This window comes from Lichenostomus cassidix, chromosome 1 (assembly GCF_008360975.1).
Source record: "Lichenostomus cassidix isolate B80296 chromosome 1, HeHo_3.0, whole genome shotgun sequence".
In the NCBI taxonomy this organism is placed as follows: Eukaryota; Metazoa; Chordata; class Aves; order Passeriformes; family Meliphagidae; genus Lichenostomus; species Lichenostomus cassidix.
In genome coordinates this window covers 27,205,251-27,224,624 of record NC_139479.1, presented here as the reverse complement: position 1 = coordinate 27,224,624, position 19,374 = coordinate 27,205,251, and the positions used below count along the sequence as shown (strand labels likewise).

Below are 19,374 nucleotides of genomic sequence, written 5' to 3'. Positions count from 1 at the left end.
GCACCTGCTTCAGCTGAAGGTTTCTCATGCCAGCTGTCAGCAGCAGGCTCTGTTGCTCTGGGCTATTTCAGCCAACAAGTGTTCCCAACGTGTTGTAAAATTACATTACTTCTCCTGTTTATAGTTTCTTAAACCTATTTCACCAAAGATGCCAACATGTTAGAGTCTCATCCTATGGCCAGACACAAACTGCTGCTTTTCCTTAAGAAAGTATAGCAGCTACAAAGCAGAAGGTGAGTGACTCACTGGGGTAAGCCAGAAATCTTTACATATATTTCACAGTGTTTTATTAGAGGGAGACATTTGCTACCTGCTAATTTTCTAGTGTTGTTTTTCAATTATATCTTCTATTATCTCTTCTCCTCTCCTGTTTTTCATTGTTTCTATTTGTTTCACTAAAGCAATTAAGAGCAAAAATAATAGTAAATATGGCAAGAAGGAATCCAAGTCAACAGGCTTCAAAGGGAGGAAATTGTTTTATTTTAAATTATTTTTGTAGTAATTTATAATAGTAGAATTTTTTTCAGGATCAAATGACTATCAGAAAAAAAGATATCAAAAAAGAAGACTTGATTGTAAAACATTTTCATAAGGAATAGACCATCTTTTCAAATCAACATCAATGTAAAATTTTGCTTAGATTATTAGGACTCTGGTAATTCCTAAAATTCCAAACCATTAGTTAATTCACATATATGGCATTTTATTGTTTAATATCTAAGTGTTGTCTGAGCCTAGTACAGACCTCTGAGTACTGGAATAGCACATTAACATCTGGCAAGATTTGCTTTCAGCTAAGGAATGGTATGAATTTTACAAAAACATAGATAATCCCTTTTAACTTGACTTTATGAAAATCTTAGGACATGCAATGGTTAGACTTAATCCTTATGTGCATGTGCATACTAGAGCATTATTTTTTGCCAGATTTACTGTTTGGGGGTTGTTTGTGTTCTGCATTGAGGCTGTTCATGGAGTCAGCAGGGGAGCTTTTTAGACTGGCACATTTAATCACCCTAATGAAATTAGGCAAGCTGTTTGTGCACTGTGCAGCAGGCAGCCTGAGACAGAGCAGCTCAGGCACTGTTCTCCCCTTCACTGCTGGCAGCACAGCAAGTACTGCATGAGAGGGTGATGGTCATCCCTGCAGCTGATCCATCTGCCTCGGTGTGAGTTCAGCAGGAGTTAATTAGGAACAGTTCTAAGGGGAGAATAAATACAGTAGTGATAAGAAGTTACAAATTCTGCTTCTCAATGAAAGACTATATGCATGGTATGTACATGGCATTGGTGTGTATATGATGTATAAGTTCTCTACACTGACTGTGGTGCTCCAAGAAACTGTTCTCCATGCAAATCTTTGTAACAAATCCCAGCAGTTTGCCCAAATTTATCCAAACTTCCAAATTTTGCTCTGTTTTTGAACTGCTCAGTTTTCAGAGAAAATATGTGTGGCAGTGCAAGAGGGCCAAGGTTCAGCAGTGGCTGCATGAGTTTGTTGAGGATTGCTTTACTATGTGTACTTCTTAAAATTGAAAATTTATTTCTGTTTAATATCCTTGAGAGGGGCAAAGACCACATCACAGGAGTCGGATGAAAGGCTGCCAGAGAAATATGCCAGTCAGGATTTAAATAGACTTTTTCTAATGGGTAGAAAGCAGGTTATTAGGCAAGACAAAGCCTTAGCTTAATATATTTTGAGATAAGAGCAGTAGACATATCACCATCTGGTTTGCTCCATGTAACAGTTTTTCTCTGTTGGTCGGTGCATCAAAGGGTGTTTAACAAGGAATTTGAGAATGAGTAGGAGTTTTGCAAGTTAATACCTTTTCTAGGGTTGTGGGCACTCAGACCTTTGGCAAATAAATACTGGAAGCAGATACAAGCAGGTATTGGCCTCTTATTGTGCTGTAATTGTTTCTTCTTTTAATTTCAAGAACTAAATAATAGTTATGCCTTGCAAAGGGTTGTGTGTATAGATATCAAGTATATACCATTCAAAGTATTTTACCTGGCTATATTATTATATAGTATTCTTCTAGAATACTAAAATTAAATTTGGGATAATTTCCAGGATCCAGTGATATTTTTCCAATATGTAGTCTCACAGCCAGTGATTTGTGATGTAGGGGCATCTTCCCTGAAGTAGTACTTTTGAATCTAATAGGTCTTCTTGCATTTATCTCCCATTCCACTTGCTCTCAGAAAACCTGCAAAATTTTGGTATGCACAATATAATATATATAAGAATTCCACTTATTAGCTACGTACTATACAAAGAAAAGTACCTTCTGTTTGTTTATTCAGAGTCTGCAACCTGATGATTTAATTTGGAAACCTACATACTGTAATATAAGAAACACTAAATAATTTTTCCCTGTCCACCTTTTCTCCTTTTCTCTTTTTTCCTTTTCTAGTAAGCCCTGATATTTGCTTTTCTAAATGCTGCTGAGCATTGCTGCTTAGTGAAAGTGGTTTGTGTAGTTTTCTTTGAGGTGCTTCTGAGGGGTTAAGGAATGGGTTAAGGATGGGGAAATGCTGCTTCTCCTCGTTGAACATCCTTTAGCCATCAGAGTGACCTTGGACAGAGACAGGAGCAGCATTCTCTGGTGTTTCATCTCACCTCCACACCATGTGAGATTGTAGGGTTGTGAAAGAGCACTAGAAACTCTTGGCCCAAAGGCAGTTTGAAGCCTGGTCAATGTATTTGAGACTGCATTCATAGTATCAGATATGACAATTTATTGACCAGTTAATATCTAATTAATGTAAAATCCAGTTGGACCATTAGACCTTATGATAAACTTGAGTCAGAAGAGTTAGTATCTGTAGTGTGTTCCACCCCTAGGTATAGTAACTGCAAAAGAAACCCCCCAGATTAAAGAAGATCTCTAGAACTATACTCTTATTATTAAAAATAAGCAGGGGAATTCAGTGGAAAAGAAGGGCTCAGTGGAAGGAAGTTGCTGTGTGTTCTGGTGAATGCTTGGCTCTTTTGCAGGCAGATGACAGCACACTGTAATTTCACCTCTTAGCTTACTTGGAGCTATGCCCCACATGTAGAAAACCCCTGAGACAGCATGTTATGTGTTACATCTATGCACATCCTCAGCATGAAGGGAGGTCCTGGAGATGCCCCCACGTTTCAAAAGGAGCAGTCCTGGCAGGAGATGGGGGTCCTGCAGGATGGAGTGGGCATGGGGATGCAGCAGTGAACCTGACTGCCCTGAGAGCATCCTCCTGCTATGCCAGCACTGTACATCCATTTCTGCTTTTCTCATGCACATGAGCCCCGAAGATTTCTCCCGAGATGTTGCTGTACAGGAGCTCCATCTAGTGCTGAAAGTTCTTATTTCGATTCCCTAAGGCAGCAGAATAAATTTACTGATATGGAGGCAACAGCCAAGTCAGGAAGCTGAATTTGCCAGTGCCAGCCTGCTTTCCAGAATGCGAGGGGCTCCTGCATAAAATATGAAAAGTGAGACAGGAGTGAATGTTTGGGGATACTTCTGTACTATTCTGGTATCATTGAAATGCTCAAGGAAATTCTTTGCTCTATTTATGCCACTGGGAGTTTGTTGTTTGGAAGGATAGGCATATTAATAACATTGCAGAAAAATGTAGTAGTACTCAGTGATGCACATTAAGTCACCAGGTACAGCTAGGAATTAAGACCACCTTTAGAGCACAAAATAACACGTTTAAAAATTCAGCAAAATTCAGGAGGAAAGAAAGAGGAAAACCCAAGATATTTCTTTTGTATAAAAAGTAATACAAGCTGTTTCTATTGAAGATACCACAAAACACAAAGGAAAGTTTATGTTGTACAAAGGATGAAACATAGAACTGACCATTTAGAAAAGAGCAAGAAAGATTTACTGAACAAGACAAGTAATGCTTGTTGTCAGATTTGTCCCAGCAAGGTTGGATCCAACAGTGATTTCTCAGTGATTTCTTTCAAGTGCAGAGTTAATCTGTGACTCCCATTAGAGTTTAGCAGGAAGATAATTCTTTGAAGAAAGGAATGATTGCCTATTCTAATGGACTCATGATTCCAAGTCGTCTTAGCAAAAGGGAACAGATAATTACAGGCATTATAGCAATTGGTGCATTTATTTCTATTCAAAGCAAACGCTTGATATCTGAGGTAGTCTGTATTTTGAAAGCATTTGGAAACTGGTTGTAAGTGCTAATGTTCAACAAATAATTGTGGGAAATATTTTCTCAATTTCAAATAAGTAGAAATGCTTTTAATACCTAAAAAATCAAAAGGAAATTGTGCTCTGATCACAAATATGTGGGAACAACTAGAATAAGAGTCACCAAACGAAAGAATATTTCATTTTTTTACCATTTATCCTCTGTTTATCATATAAATATTTAATAGGCATGTCCAAATAAAGCCAATAGTGTTTTGGAAGCACACCCCAGTCTCAGCCACCTCTGCCAATTTTTGAGGCATCCATGCACTCCTCTGCAGCTCATATCCTTTATATTAAGCCTGAACTTATCAGGAGTTGTTATAGTCACATTGTGGTTTTGCTATATCATAAAATGTTCTGCTGTGATTTGTTTATTTGCTGAACTTCAGGCAAGTCAGGCTACCAGTGGTTGGTTGTCCACCAAAACCAGTCCTCACTTTGAGTCTATTCATCCTAACTCTGAAATGTCTTCTAGGTTCAGCAGGATTTCTTTTTAAATCTGGAAAGGTTTGGGGTCTTCTGCCAAAATCTGCTGGCAGGTGGATGAGGGCTCACAAAATATGCCTGGGTTTTTTTTGGGACAGAAAAGGAAAAGGTGGACAAAATTCTGGGGATTACTGAAGAAGGAACAGTAGCCACATGTTTACCACTCTCCAGTCCTCTTTGAATCCCTTCTCAATATTAATTTGTATTTCTCATCTCAAAATATGAAGAAAAAAAAACCACAAAAACCCCAACCCCCCCCCATAAAAATTGAAATCTTTGATAATATTAATATTTTGTGAAATCCCATATTCACAATCTCTCATATGTTTCTCTCTCAGATTTGCTCATTTTATGCTATCTTCCCACTAGCCCTGCTGGCTATGAAAGTTGCTTTCTAACTTAACTGTGTTCTATTTACTGAACTGAATTTATTTCATTCTGGGCTTCCTATTCCAGATTTTGCAGGCCAATCAACATTCTCACTGCCACTTTTTGGCAATTCCACTATCATGAAAAAGAGATATAATCTGCAGAACCTCACTGGAGACTGCATATGACATAGGTTTTTCCCAGTCTTGGCTGTAGCAATGAAATGTGTATTATGAGACTCAGAGCCAGAAGACAAAATGGAATTTTAATTTTTTTTTTTTAAACAAGTAACAAGTTTTGTTCTTTTATCCTCTGTGATGCTGTGACTAAGTAGTTTCTCATATTTTACTAAAGTGCATATGCACAGAAAACCAGGTCAACAAATCAGTGAGTTGGCTTTTTAAAGTTTCTGCTTTTAACATTGTAATATTCTTACCTCCTCACCTGCAAAGAAATCTCTGATGGCAGCAACTACTGTAGTGGTTATACTGTATTTTTGTAGAAGGATTGTGTTGATTTTAACAGAAGTAGAGCCCAACAGTTTTACTTATCAATACTAACATCTGGTACATAAAAAATGGAAACAAAGATGATGATAGAGTGGATTGCTTTCATAAAGTCTCTGATGATGTGGCAGTTGTTAGGTATGATACTTTGGCCCAGACCAATAAAAGTACTCCTTAAGAATAAACAACCATTAAAAAAATAGATTGTTTCTTTTTTTTACCTCTTGCTGCTTCTAAACCTCTCTTGTGAATATAGACCTTCTAATTGTATTTCATGCATAATCCCTGACAGATGATACTAAGATATGTTTTAGAAAGACTTCTAAGGAGATACAGAAGTACAAATATGTTGGAAAGGTCATGACTTTTAAGTTGCTTTAATTGTTTATGTTTCATTTTCATGTGAGGAGTGTTTTATTTCTGCTGAGAACTAACAGAAATGATATCATTTATATTCAGGAAAGTTATTTCCCTTGGAAACAGCACTGAGTCACTGATGAAATTAGTTTTGTATAACTCAATAATATATTTATGTAATACCATTCAGTAACACAACTTGGAATTAAACTCAAAACTTTAAATTTGAGGTATTAAGAGGCTTCATTTGAAGAGAGCTCTTTCTTTACTGCTGTTCTCCTGTGTTTAAATTTAAGTCCTCGGGCAAGCATGATGAAAGGTGTCATCCAGAAGAAATAGCAGAAGAATACCTCAGTACAGGTTTCCCTAATATTCCCAACTTGGAGTGTATCTCCATCCTATCCCATCTTGTAGTGCCACAGAGCTTTTTAACATATTCTCCAACTAAGGGAACAGTAGATTTAGCAGCTGAAAACTGGGGGACTAGAAAGAAGCAAACATAGCTGTGTTAGGACACATAACATTTCTGAGAGACATAAGTTAGGTATTTACCAAGGCAGCCTTTGTAAGTGAAGACAAGAGCATGCCTCTTCCATGCCAGCTGATGTCCTTCCAGCACTGTGTTCTCCTTGCTTGCTGCGTCTCTGAGTTTGCTGTTCACCACTGTACAGTTGGGTGATTTCAGGAGAGGTGCAACTTTTGGTGAGTCCAACCTGGCACCTGCTGGTTCACACTCCTCTTGCACTTCCAGCTGCATGTTGTCCTTCCCAGGTGTCTTGGCTGTAGAGAGAGGGTGGAGCTCAGCACCGTGTGGATGTGGCCAGGTTGCTATTCCACACCACGCATGTCCCTCTCTTGCCAAAAGGGCAGGGGGAAGAGGAGTGGCTTATTTGCAGTTGCATTTCTGGCTGGCGTTAAATCACCACACCAGGATATTATGTGAAAGTTGCCCCATGGGAATGGGTATTAGATGCACACATGTATATGAATGTAGTCTTGTGAATGCATGAAACAGCACCATTTTCTCTTCATTCAGCAATGCATTTAAGTGTCAATGGCTGGAATTGCTGTTGGTTAACCTCTGCCACTGGCAGGCCCCTCTGGAGTAACCAGAGGGTCCTGTCGATACAGTAGGGGAGCTCAGTATCCCTTTGATTTCCCCTCTGCATTTTGTCCGTGGCTGGCAGATGATCTGGTGCATCCCCAGGGGTGCTCAGCAGGCACCATCCTGCCATGGGGCTCAGCAGCAGAGCAGCCAGGCACACTCTGGTGGCATACCTTGCACCAGGCTCTCAGCTGCATTTTGCCCTGCCTCTGTCTCAGCAGCTGGGTTTGGGCTGCACAAGGGCTGCAGTTGTCCTGGGACATGTATGGATTTGCTGTGGAGTTGTTGAGGTCGCTGCAGATGATGCAGAGAGGCAAAGGTGTGTAAATGCCTGAAGGCAGCACAGCAGAAGTGTGAGAACAGCTTGTGCAGCTAACAAAGGATGCTATTTCCAGCAGTAAAATGTATTGACTGAGCCAAGCCTGAAGGACTGTGTTCTGATAATAACAGAGGGTGACAACTCATAGGTGGAGGATCCTGCACCCCCTGAAAGGAGCATGAGCCCCAGGGCACAGCATGGTACACCTGCCATTTCTTTCCTGGTAGCTCACCGTGAAAGAAATGGTGCTGATGCAGGTAAGTACATTCCTGCAGACATGCTTTCCAGATGAGAAAATGCCAACAGGAAGCAGCAGTCTCACCTCAGACATACAGGATTTCTAATCAATGGAGGATTTCATGATGGTGGACTCCTAAAGTGTATAAAAGCTCTATCCAAAACTGTTTGTTGCCAGAGAGGTACCTGTAAGCAAGAGGCTTGATGAACTGATAGCTGGAGTCTCTTGTTCTCTCTGTTGCAGAAAAGAAATTCTGTACAGACCTCTTAAGCACAGACCTTGTAAGTTTGGGGGTGTGAGAGCGTGAGCAAATCAAAACTATGAGACAATGCCTGTCAGAGGGTAAAATCAACCTTCCTGGCAGTTGGGTGTGGTAAATTTATCTTGCATTTTTGCAAGCCCTCGGATTTAGCTCTTCTTTAATTTCTTGTTGAAGAAGGTGCTCTTGCATCCCTCCATGCTCAGTTTGCCTAAGGTTACCTGTGGCTGCTTTTCATTGCCCCTTGTTCTGGAAAACTGGAACAGAGTGCAGGATATACATCACATCATGCAACCAGGACTGCTCCAGGTTGCCCCAGGACTCTAACCAAGATGTAGTATAATGACCTTCAGGATATTTAAGAGGGCAAATAAACCTTAGTCAGTAGTCAAAACATTGACCCAGTGTAGGCTAAATCCCTGGCATTCTCAATTTTTCATAGCCTACAGATCATGGGTGAGCTGCATCCCTTTTCCAATTACTACATCAGTGAGCAGCATAAACCAGCAAAAACTAATAAGAAAATGTAATGCTTTTAGCTGGGACTCATGGGAACAAAGTGCAATGATTTGCTGTGCCTTTCACAGCATACTCTGTGCTGTGCTGCCAGGGAGAAATGTACAGATCCTTAAATAAAAGTAAATAATAGATAATGTCTCAGATGATAGCCCTATAAATAGATATCTGTCCTGGTTTATGACTGGAAATTTAATTTCTTGCACTCTACTCACTGCAACTAATTGCTGTGTAGAAAGGCTTATGCCCCACACCCAGCTAGTCTCAAAGTCACTTATTTCCATGGTTAACTTTTGAATAATTATCTATTCCTGTAATGCAATCTGCAGTGGAATTTTTGACATTTTTCAGTACTGTTCAGTGAGAATCTTGTTTTTGTTCCTATACATGCATGAAACATTGGGGGAGAAAAATTACATTTCTCACTGTGATTGACTCCTGTGGAGTTATTTGTCTAGGTACCAGCTTGAGGCTCTAAATATTTGCTGGAAGCAAATTCCATTTCGATTTGCAATTCGTGAACCTAATTTTGTTGCAATTTTAGAAAAAATTACTCATTTGAAATTAATATACACAGTCTACACAGTCATAAATGTTACTGCTCAATAAGAATGAAATGTTGGCATAAAGAATTATAATTATTTTCTTCTTTTTATAGCTTACATTGTTTTTTAAAATTTGTTTTCTGTTTATTAAGACCATGGAGATTGCACTCAAGTATTTTCTTCGGAGAGCGTTCTAAAGCATTTAATTGCTTTTTGTTTTTAAGCTGAAATTCTTCCTAATTCCTCTGACTGCAACAGATAGGGCATGAAATAGAATAACACATAACTGCAGGATTTCTGACAAAGGCCGCAACAGTTAAATGCACATGGCATTAAGAAAACTCTGCATGCAAAGCTAGGAGGCATAATGAAAACTGAGAAGCTTTATTCTACTTCAGCCTACAGCTTACAAGGAAGGCATGAGGGAGGCCTAAGGAAACTACAAGCCTGTTAGTCTAAAATCAGTACCTGGAAAAATTATGGAGAGGATCACACTGGGTGCTATTGAAAAGCATGTAAAGAAGAAGGCAATCATCAGTTTTTTGCTGGCAGCTCATTCACTGTTACACACCTGGATCTCTGTATTTTATTTCCAGCCAGTGTCAAACTGAGTACTGAACACAAAACCTAATTTTGCCCTTTTTGTGAAATTATATTTGCAGTGGCCTCTGTTCCTGTTTCTTCCTCCCCTAGATAATAAGTGTTGTAATTACTCACAGCCAATTCGACTAAATGTATCTCACTGTTGGAAAAAGCCACTTGTTAATTTTTTTTATTTTATTATTTTGGCTTTGAATTTCTCCCTCTTTGACTTTCAAAGCACCAGTTCTCTTCTTTCAAAGTAATTGTAATTTTCTGAAAAGTTAGATGGGCTTACTGAGTTAAAAGCACATGAAAAATATTGAGTTCTTTTATCCCTTGTGAACTACCCCTTCAGTGGTTTTCTCATTTTCCCTTGTTGTCTTGAAAGTATTAGAAGTCATGAATAGTGGTATTAATTTTAGTGCTATTAAAAAGTTCAATCCTTGAAGTCTTACTATGCCAAAAAGAAAAAGGGCTTTTTCCCCCTGAATTTTGTGGTCTGGGACTCTACATATTACAGTTTTTGCCCTCCAGAGAAAAGTGTATTTTGTGTCATGTCCATGGAATTCAATAATAAAAGGTGAGCAAAGATGAATTGGCTCCTTCCAAGATGTGCACTTAAGAGTCTTAAATTTCCTTCTGTATAGAGAAGAACATTATTTTCTATAATCTAAAGGAAACTTTTTGGTTTTGTCTGATTGCTAATATTTGATTTATTCTTGACTGACATCACCATGATCCTAATTTAATATCAGGACATTAATTCTATGCCAGTGTAAGACAGAATGTGTCTGCATCTCTAAATATGTAATCCTGCATTCGTGGTCAGTTGTCTTCAGATCCACTCTACAAAGCCATCCATCACAAATAGCAATGTGAGAAAAGCTAAGCATCTTCCTTATATCAGGCAATAGGTCAAGATAAGAGAAAGTGTAAATGTGTGCCATAAATCATGACAATACTTACCAGAAGGAGCTGCTGGGCAGTAGCACAGCCGCAGGGCTGAGCAGGCAGAGCTGGCAGCCAGGCTGGACCTGAGAGCCCAGTGGGGGAAGCAGCAGCCCAGGAAGCAGGGCTCTGAGCCAGGGATATCTGAACAGCCTGTCTGGGGTTTTTTGGGAACACTGCATACACAGAAATGTAGGGTAATTTCAAAAAAGTACAACTCACTCATCATCTCGTCATAGTAGGGAAAATGTGGTCTCAGTTGTCATCAGAGGTAGAGCAAAAACAATAGATCCTTGCTGTCGAGCATCCACCTGGGAGAGGTTTCTTGTTCCCAAGACAGCTTTCTGTTAGACCATGATTATCTAAAGTACAGAAATAGATCTATATTACCTGACAGAGGCCTAAGTTTCAAAAATAAAATCTGGATTTTTGCCTTAGGTATGTGCATGAGCTAAATGTTTTTGGTAGAGAGAAGCTCTTTAGTCAGGCAGATAAAAGCATGGAAGGAGGCAATACCAAGAAAGTGGAGATAATTAAGTGTGGGCTGGGAGCAAGAAGAGAGCAGTAGATTATTTGCTCTTGAGTCCAAGGGCTTTCAAGAGCAGTGTTATGGAGGAAATCAGATTAGGTGAGGGATGATCAGAAAGTCTCCTCTGTCTCTAAAATAGCCTAGCCTTAAAGCAGGTTTATAAGTCAGCTGAATTTAGTGGAGCTATTACAGCTGTAAATGGGACTGACTTACCTGAAATGTACAGAAAACAATTTAGTAGACTCTTGTAACAAGAAAAATGTTTTCTTCTTCAAAAGTTGCCTTTTCCTCACACCCTTTTGCTTTCTTTTCCCCTGAGAAATAAGGCATCCTATTGCAGCAAGAAGTGCTTGCATTTCCCCTGGGTCCTTTGCCTTACCCAGCACTGCACAAAGTAACTGCAAATTGTTGTCAGGATGACAGAAATAGCTGTGCCTGCATCCAGTTAACTTGGAAATGAGTCACTGAATTGTAAGGAAAAGTGGAGCAAAATTCTTTGCCTGGGGAGAATATCCCACTGTGCCCTGTGTGGGTCTGTGTGTGGGGTGTTTTGCCCAGGCACAGGATAGAGTAGTGCTATTCCCAAGGGAGGCCTCTGACTCACCTCTGTTCCATGCCTAGGAAGGAGCTATAGGAGAACCTGACAGTTAAATGAGGAAAATGGATTACAGCTATGGATTCCCCTGAAGAACACCTTTTCTTTTAACCCATTTTCTGGGAGTAGGTACCTCTCAGAATCAGAGAATTTTGTCAGGCTATATCTCTCAGTGCTACTGTATAGTTGGCTGTTGCTAAAAGCAAAGATCAAGAAAAACTCATGGAAAGAGCTGGACTGACACTGATCTATGCAGGTTTTCCATCTTGCAGGAGCAAAAGAAGGGGACTGGAAAACATTGGAAAATATGGTTTTAAAGCTCTTCAAACAAGCTCCTTGTGTCATAGATCCTGGAAGTGATATCCAGTGTTGTGTCACCAAGAATTATAAGGAAGCTGCAAGGAGAACAAAACCATAGGAAATAACAAAACTCACTTCATTGAGTCGTTACTAAGAACCTCCCATGGAAAACTACAAAGTTTTGTGCAGGGAATTGAGTCCTGAACCTTGAAAAAGAGAATGGACATGTCTTACAGCCCAAATTTTAAAGCCTTCCTCTGGAAGATATAATGGATTTATGACACTTAGGGCTCAATATTAATCTAAATACTTTTAAACTTGATTAGATATATAAATAAATTATGTATGCATGTAAATAAAGTTGCAACCTGCCATAAACCGGTCGTGATGTGGTTGTCTGTTTTTTCCATATATGGGTGGTCAGAACTGGAGGTTCATCTAGCTGATGGGGACAAAGCAAAAGAAGCAAAAGCTTCTTTCACTTTGGGGCTCCCAATCTTGAATTGGTAGCTTTTTTTGCCTTTTTTTTTTCATGTGAAGTCAGTGCACTATTTGAAAATGCTCATGGATGTTAAAAATGGAATAGTTCTTATCAAGGGAATCTTTCACCATTTTATTAGCTCAGATAGAAAATTGATTTCCCCTGAGTAATACTAAAACAGATAAAGCTGAAAACCTGACTAGAAGATGAATATCTCTCAAGTATAAAAATCTTCCAATATAAGATAAATCTGAATTGAACAAAATTTGACATGATGGACAGAGCAACCAGGACCAGTGAGGATTAACACATAGGGAATAATGGAAATAGTTTTCACTGTAGCTTCAAATACATAATAACCAAAAAAATAATCTCCTTTCTTGGGATTTAGAATGGATACATGGAAAATAATGGAAATAATAATTTCTGTTGCTTGGTTCATTGCAGGCATTGTGTCCCTGATCTCTCTGGCTGTGCTGTCCTACGAGCGCTACAGCACCCTCACCCTGTGCCACAAGCGCAGCCACGCTTACCGCAAGGCTCTGCTGGCAGTCGGCGGCTCTTGGATTTATTCCCTGCTCTGGACAGTGCCACCTCTGCTGGGCTGGGGCAGCTATGGGGTGGAAGGTGCAGGCACAAGCTGTTCGGTACGCTGGTCCTCGGAGTCAGCTGAGTCCACATCCTACATCATCTGTCTCTTCATCTTCTGCTTGGTTGTCCCCGTGATGCTCATGGTGTACTGCTACGGGCGCCTGCTGTATGCTGTCAAACAGGTAAGCAGCCCTGGGCTCTCGTGGTGCAGACTGCTTTGAGGAGTGCTCTGAATTTCTCTTTTATCAAACTTGGAAGCACTGACGGTAGAGAGCAAATCAGCAAGTCAGAATGAAATTGAAAAGACTGCAGAAAGCCTCAAGCAAGGAGCGTGAGGTCTTCATCAGTCTTTTTAATTCTCCTGAAGCTGCAGTCAAAACAACCAGGTAATATCCTATAGATACTGATTTTGTGGCTGGTAATACTGTGTTCTGAGAAAACCAGCATATCAGAGTGAAGATTGCATTTGTAATGCAGCAAAACTACACATTTACCTGTTTATAAATGACACAGCCATGAAAATACTTTTTCCCGGTTTTGGATTATGACATTTTAATAATTTCTGCTTCTTAATCTGTGGAAGCTTAACTCTACAGTAGTATAATTCTACTGTGATTTATTGAGTTATCCCAAGGATCAGCTTCTCCTTGTAATTCTAGGCCACATTTAAATTTTCCTTTCAACCGCAACCACCATTACCACTACTACTCCTCCTACTACTACAGTGTGGCTTCCTCAGTGGTTTAAAGTGCAATGCTGATATTCCAAAATGAGTGTTATGAAAGACCCTGAGAAGGGTGTGGTATTGTGAAGTTTGAATACTCTTGGGGACAGTAATGGAATGGTCTAATGATGAATAATGAGAGAGGATTTAATGTATAGGTGTTCTCTAAAAAGCAATTATCTAAAATGTTCAGATGAATTAACTAAAGGTGTTAAATGGGAAAAAATGCAATAAATCTCTGAATTGAGGCTCTCCTACAAAATTAAAGTGAATGTAGTTTGCTTTGATTAGTCATAAGGAATTAAGCTTGATTGTTTTACACTATTTGTCAAAACTTTGAGAACACTTAAAGCCCAAATGGGAAATCTTCTCCTGGTTGAGTACTGAGTGGGCCAGTAAAATCCCTTTTATGAATCACACATTAGTACTGTTCTTAAAAGTTGTGCAATATTAATATGGAAAAAAATTTCTGTGATTCTAAACTGTTAAAGTAAAATTGCAGTCCATATCTGATCCCTGGGCAGCAGTTTCTTTTGCCATCAACTTAAAGAAAGAGGCAGGATCTCGGAACATGTGGTACTAATAACATGCAGAAGATACACATTTCTTAGAACTTTGTCTCCTCTTTCCTTCAGCCCTCACTGCCCTTCCTATAACAACAGCCATCATCCACTATATACAAACACTTGCATAGATGAAGCTTCTGTAGCACATACTTTAGCCTTTAGTGCTAAATGTAGACCCATATTATTCTATTCACTTTTCTTTAAAATTCACTTATATCAAAGGTATTAGTAATCTCACTGATCTGCCTGATGGGTCTCGAGATGTTGTGGCAAACATGCTGAGGGAACAAGGTATCATAGAAAGGGTATATGCACTCTATAGCCATTTTGTATTTGGTCATGAAGACTGAGTAGACTAGTGAAAGATTAAGTTGATTGAGTAATCAACTGTCCACAAGAAAAAAAAAAAGAGGGAAGGAACAGCATTTTCCACAATCCTCTCTCATCCGTGCTCCTCATACCTTCCAGAAGGATCAGCAAGCCCATGGGGTGCTGAGGTTAGAGGATCCTGAGAAATTTTGTAAGTTGTACAAGTGAAAGAGAATTGAACCTAATCTTGCATAACCTGTTGGAGGGACAGGCCTTAGGGAACAAATATGTACTATATGCAAAGGAGCTCCAATGAAGATCAGATCATATCTTTACAGTTGTTATGACTTGGGGTCATAAAAGCTGCCTGAGTATTTGTGAAGTCTTGAATAACTAAACCGTAAATTTTTACACAAAGAATCTAATGCTTTCCCAGTGTTTGTAAAAGATTTCCTTGATAAGTTATATTTCACCAAAAAGAAAGTTAATAAGAAAACTCATCAGTCCTCAGCTTTCTGTGATGTGCCAGAAATTATTTTCAGTACCATAATCCTGAAACCTTGTATTTCATAAATTTTCTGTGACATATTATATTAGTTTGAAAACAAACCAGTGGGAGATCGCAATTCAGAATTGTAATTTAATAGGAAAATTAAAAATAAGTGCAATAACACAAGAGAAAAATACTGACAGAGTCAGACACAGCCTGACACCCTGTTAGTCAGGGTGGGGGTAGCAGTCCAAGTAGTTAGGTTGAAGCAGTGATCCTGTGGAAGGTCTGGTCTCCACCTGAAGGTCCAGTGGTAGCTCTTATCCTCTGGGAATCCAGTAGACAGGAACTACTCATGCCATTAAAAAGCTAGGCTATATCCAGGTGGGAATGCTTGGCTCCTCCCTCCTGGGCAGAGCATCTCACAATAGGATAAGACCATGAGTCATGCAATGGTTTCTTGATGGCCCATTGATTGTTATCAGGGGTGAGTCACAGCAGGAGATAACAACCAGTGCCCCACCTGCTTTAACAGCTTGTGGAGGTGGTAACAGAATAAATACATCTATATTGCAACCTAGGACACATATATATAAATTTCCAAGGTACATATCATGACACAGTCACTGAAGTACAAACTTCTTTCCCTTTGGTCTGAGGTCCTTTTAAAGTGTTCTGTAAGAAACAGGATAGTTCATGAAGTGCTAAAGTACATCATGTTTCAAACTAGAGGAAGAGATGAACTATATGTAAATGAAAATATAGTAGTTCTTATATAAAAGTACAAAGAGTAGGTAGGATAATTAAGAAAAAGTTAAGAGAGGTTACTACATTCTGGTGTGGACAAAAAAAAATAATTATCTTGCAACTTTCTGGCCGTATAGATTAAAGTCCTTATCTAACCCTCTTGTGTTATGTATTAGAAATAATGTGGAAGTATTGTAAACACAATAAGAGCATTATCCTAACTTCAGCTCCTTGCTACATCTTCTAACTGCATTTCATAATTTTGCCAGATCTGTAGAAGATTTTATGTTAGAGGATTGCAGCAATGCAGGTATTTCAGGTATTGCACCCTGAAATCAAGAGCAAGGAGTTATGGCCTTGTTAATGGTGCAGTGTAAATTTACTGAGGTGGAAGAAATGTCTTAAGAGATTTGGGATGGTTAATGCAAGAATTGGCATGATGCCTTCATTTTTTCCTTGCAGGGACAGCGATCGCAGGTCTGCCTTCCTCTTTTTCTTCTCTAAATTTAGTCAGGTGCTGTAGCATTCTGTCACTTGAAGCATTAATAGATCTCATGGAGCCATCTGCAATCTGTGTAATGGTAAAATGCTCAAGAATTTCAGTAGAACAGGTTTTATGAAAGATCATCTTTTCAAGGAATTACAAGTCAATAGCATCCTTGTGTGGATAATGTTATAGCAAATGCCATTAAACAGCATTAAAACACATCTCCATCATTATCTCAGAGGTCTTGCCATTTATCAAGCTTGAAGACCCTTAGGAATGTGGGTTTTTTTTTTTAAGTTATGGGTTTTTTTCCCAGGCTGGCTTTATCTGGATGGTTGAGTCTGATCAAAGTGACAAAGTTTTCCCCCTCACAAAATTTATTTACATGTATTTTATTCATGCACATACTATGCACAAGGGAAGGAAATTGAGGATGGTTTATTTTTTCTCGTGCAATGACATTATTTTTTTTTCAGTTTTTGGCGTATGATGCTTCTTTGTGACTCTGCTGTTGCATTCCCTTTGGAAAAATGTTCTTTGTGAAGTCAGTGTCAGTTGTTTACACTTTGAAAAGTGGGCTCCCAAATGTGGAATTACAGAGATTAGCATTGTGATCACTGTAGCACAAAAGACAAAACGTGATTAAAATCCTCCACTGAGGGGCCCAGAGAACTCATGTGAACCAGCCTAATGAAAATTAGCAAAACTTTTAAAGAGATCTCCTCAGCCTGCATTATCTCCTACTTACATGCAAAAATCCTGCCCAAGGACAAGAAGAGTCCCAGAAGATTGTTTCAAGAAAAGTTTTCGGTTTGGTTTTATAAAGACTCTCATCTCATTGTCAGTCTTCTTTCACTGAAAGCTGTGCCTGAACAAAGCTTAGCAACTCTTTGTGAAATGTAGCTAGGACTTGTAAAATAATAAGAAGGACATAAGCAGAGCACAAAGATTTAAACATGCCATTCTTACTCAGTGCAAGAGTGTTAAAGTGGGCAAAGGGCTGATGGTCACACTGTGTCATGGGGCTCTGGAGCAGACAGACTTACAGCGTGACCTGATAGTCCTACAGTGTGAAGTTTGGTTTTTTTTCCTGTCATTACTCCAGACCTACTATGAGTTTGTCTATGAAAAAAAAAAAAAAAAAGAAGAAAAAAACTATTCAGGGAAAGTTTTAAGACTAGCCCATATGAGGTAGAAGTTTGCCTTACCAGTGTGTCTTGTCCTCCACTCTGTGATGCACCGATTATTGCTTAATTCCTCCATAACTTCTAGTTTTAACTAGTGCCCAAAATGTGAGTCCCAGTAGTAGAACTACCCAACTATTTCCCTTTACAGCAGTTTTTTTTTTCCTTTTGAAAAGTGCCACATGATTTCTGACTTCCAGATGTCATAGGAGAACCAGATCACCTTTGTACCATCTCCTGAGCTTTGTGAGTGTTGTAATCTTGTTGGGGAACTGGGAAAGTCAAAGTTACACAGTAGAGGGCTGTCAGTTCCTCTTTCTTCCTCCTCTTTAGATTTCAAAGTGCCAAACTTTGTGGAGAAAAAGGGCTTCCATCTCTTATGTAAGATGTAATGCCCCAGAGTGAAATGACCACTCTATTGTGAACCCAAATAAATTAATTTTTAATTCTGTATGGTGATATTTTAACTCTAGATTACTTTTAAAGATTTAGGTATAAACAACAGTGCTGGTTCTGAAATCTCCTGTGCCCACAAAGGAAGTCTAAGGAAAAGAAAAGAGAGATAAATTTTTATGATTTCTGATTCCTAATCTGGTTTTATATCTGTACTATTTGGAACAGTTAAATAATATCTGTAAAAGCCTTTATTGTATCATTGTTCATTACAGTGCTCAAGAAAGGACAATAACGTAGAAAGGCCACACCTGTGAATGTTTCCAGATTTCCATCTCTTTTGGAAATGATCATTTGGAGGAAGAGAGTACTTTAGGGTAGAATGCTTAGTGATTTAAAATGAAAAAAAATCTTCACATAATACAAAGGGTAGGATGGGAAAATAATTACTGTCGCATCATTCCTTCATATGCTTCATATGCCTCTTTATAAAGAAACTCAATTTTTTCAAACTTTGCCGTTGGTGGCACTGAAATTATGATTTATATTGAGAAAACTGATAAAGCAATTAAACACCATTAAAACTTAGCTTGTTAAAACCCTAAATTAAACCAGGTTTGTAGTCATAGAAGCAGAGTTCAAATTTTTTCTAGTTGTTTAATTAAACAAATAAGTCCTAGGAAAAGTAATTCAGGTGAAAACAATGTAGACCTGATTGTATGGTTCCTGTAGATCATCCCTTTCAAATGTGATTAAGTACATTTGGGATTCGACTTAATTTCATGTTTGACCCTTGCTGCACTTAAACACAAACAGCTATAAGTCAGCTATACTATTTAGACAGCCATATATTGTTATTTTTTATCATATGTTCATAAATTTTATTTCTTCCTTTTGGATCTTCAGATACACTTTCTCTCCTAGCTTCTGGTGTTATAGAAGAAGAATGATAAATAACTTTTCCTTTAATTTTTAGACCTTGCCATAAATATATAATAATTACATCTCATTCAAAGAAAAAAGAGATTTAGTTTGCAAATGAATTAATAGATGTTTTCTGGCACATCATCATAAAGATGGGAACTTAATTAAAATACAAGTCTCAGGTTGAGAGAATTGGAATAAATTTACAAAATGTAATGAAAGGGATTATCAAATGGTTTATCAAATTAATGGGTTAATGAATATCAAAAATCATATCAAATTCATCCATTAATAAATGGATTATGAAATGCTATAAACTAATACAGACTTTCATAAAAAATTTAAAAATAAGTATTTCCAAATTTTCTGTACAACATTCAACAAGCATATAGCAGTAAATATTTGACATCTCCTAACTGGGCAGTTGTTTGACCTCTGCCAAATTCTTCATGAGCAAGCCACTACACAGCCAGAACACAAAGCTGGTAACAGACCATTTTTTGGATTCTGGGATAACAAGAACATTTTGGGATAACAAGAACATTTTGTGATAACAGAAACTCAGGCCATGGTCTTTTATAGTTTTATTCTATGTTTTATTCCATATGCTATAAGAATGGAC

At 38.5% G+C, this 19,374-nt stretch overlaps 1 protein-coding gene across 1 annotated transcript in view; it reads left to right on the top strand.

Moving 5' to 3' along the window:
- Positions 1–19,374, top strand: part of LOC146444388 (pinopsin-like) — a 74,742-nt gene that overhangs the window by 10,069 nt on the left and 45,299 nt on the right. Inside the window, exon 2 of the mRNA XM_085053957.1 lies at positions 12,785–13,110. Coding sequence (XP_084910083.1) covers positions 12,785–13,110 — 326 coding nt within the window. The remainder of the gene's footprint in view (positions 1–12,784; positions 13,111–19,374) is intronic.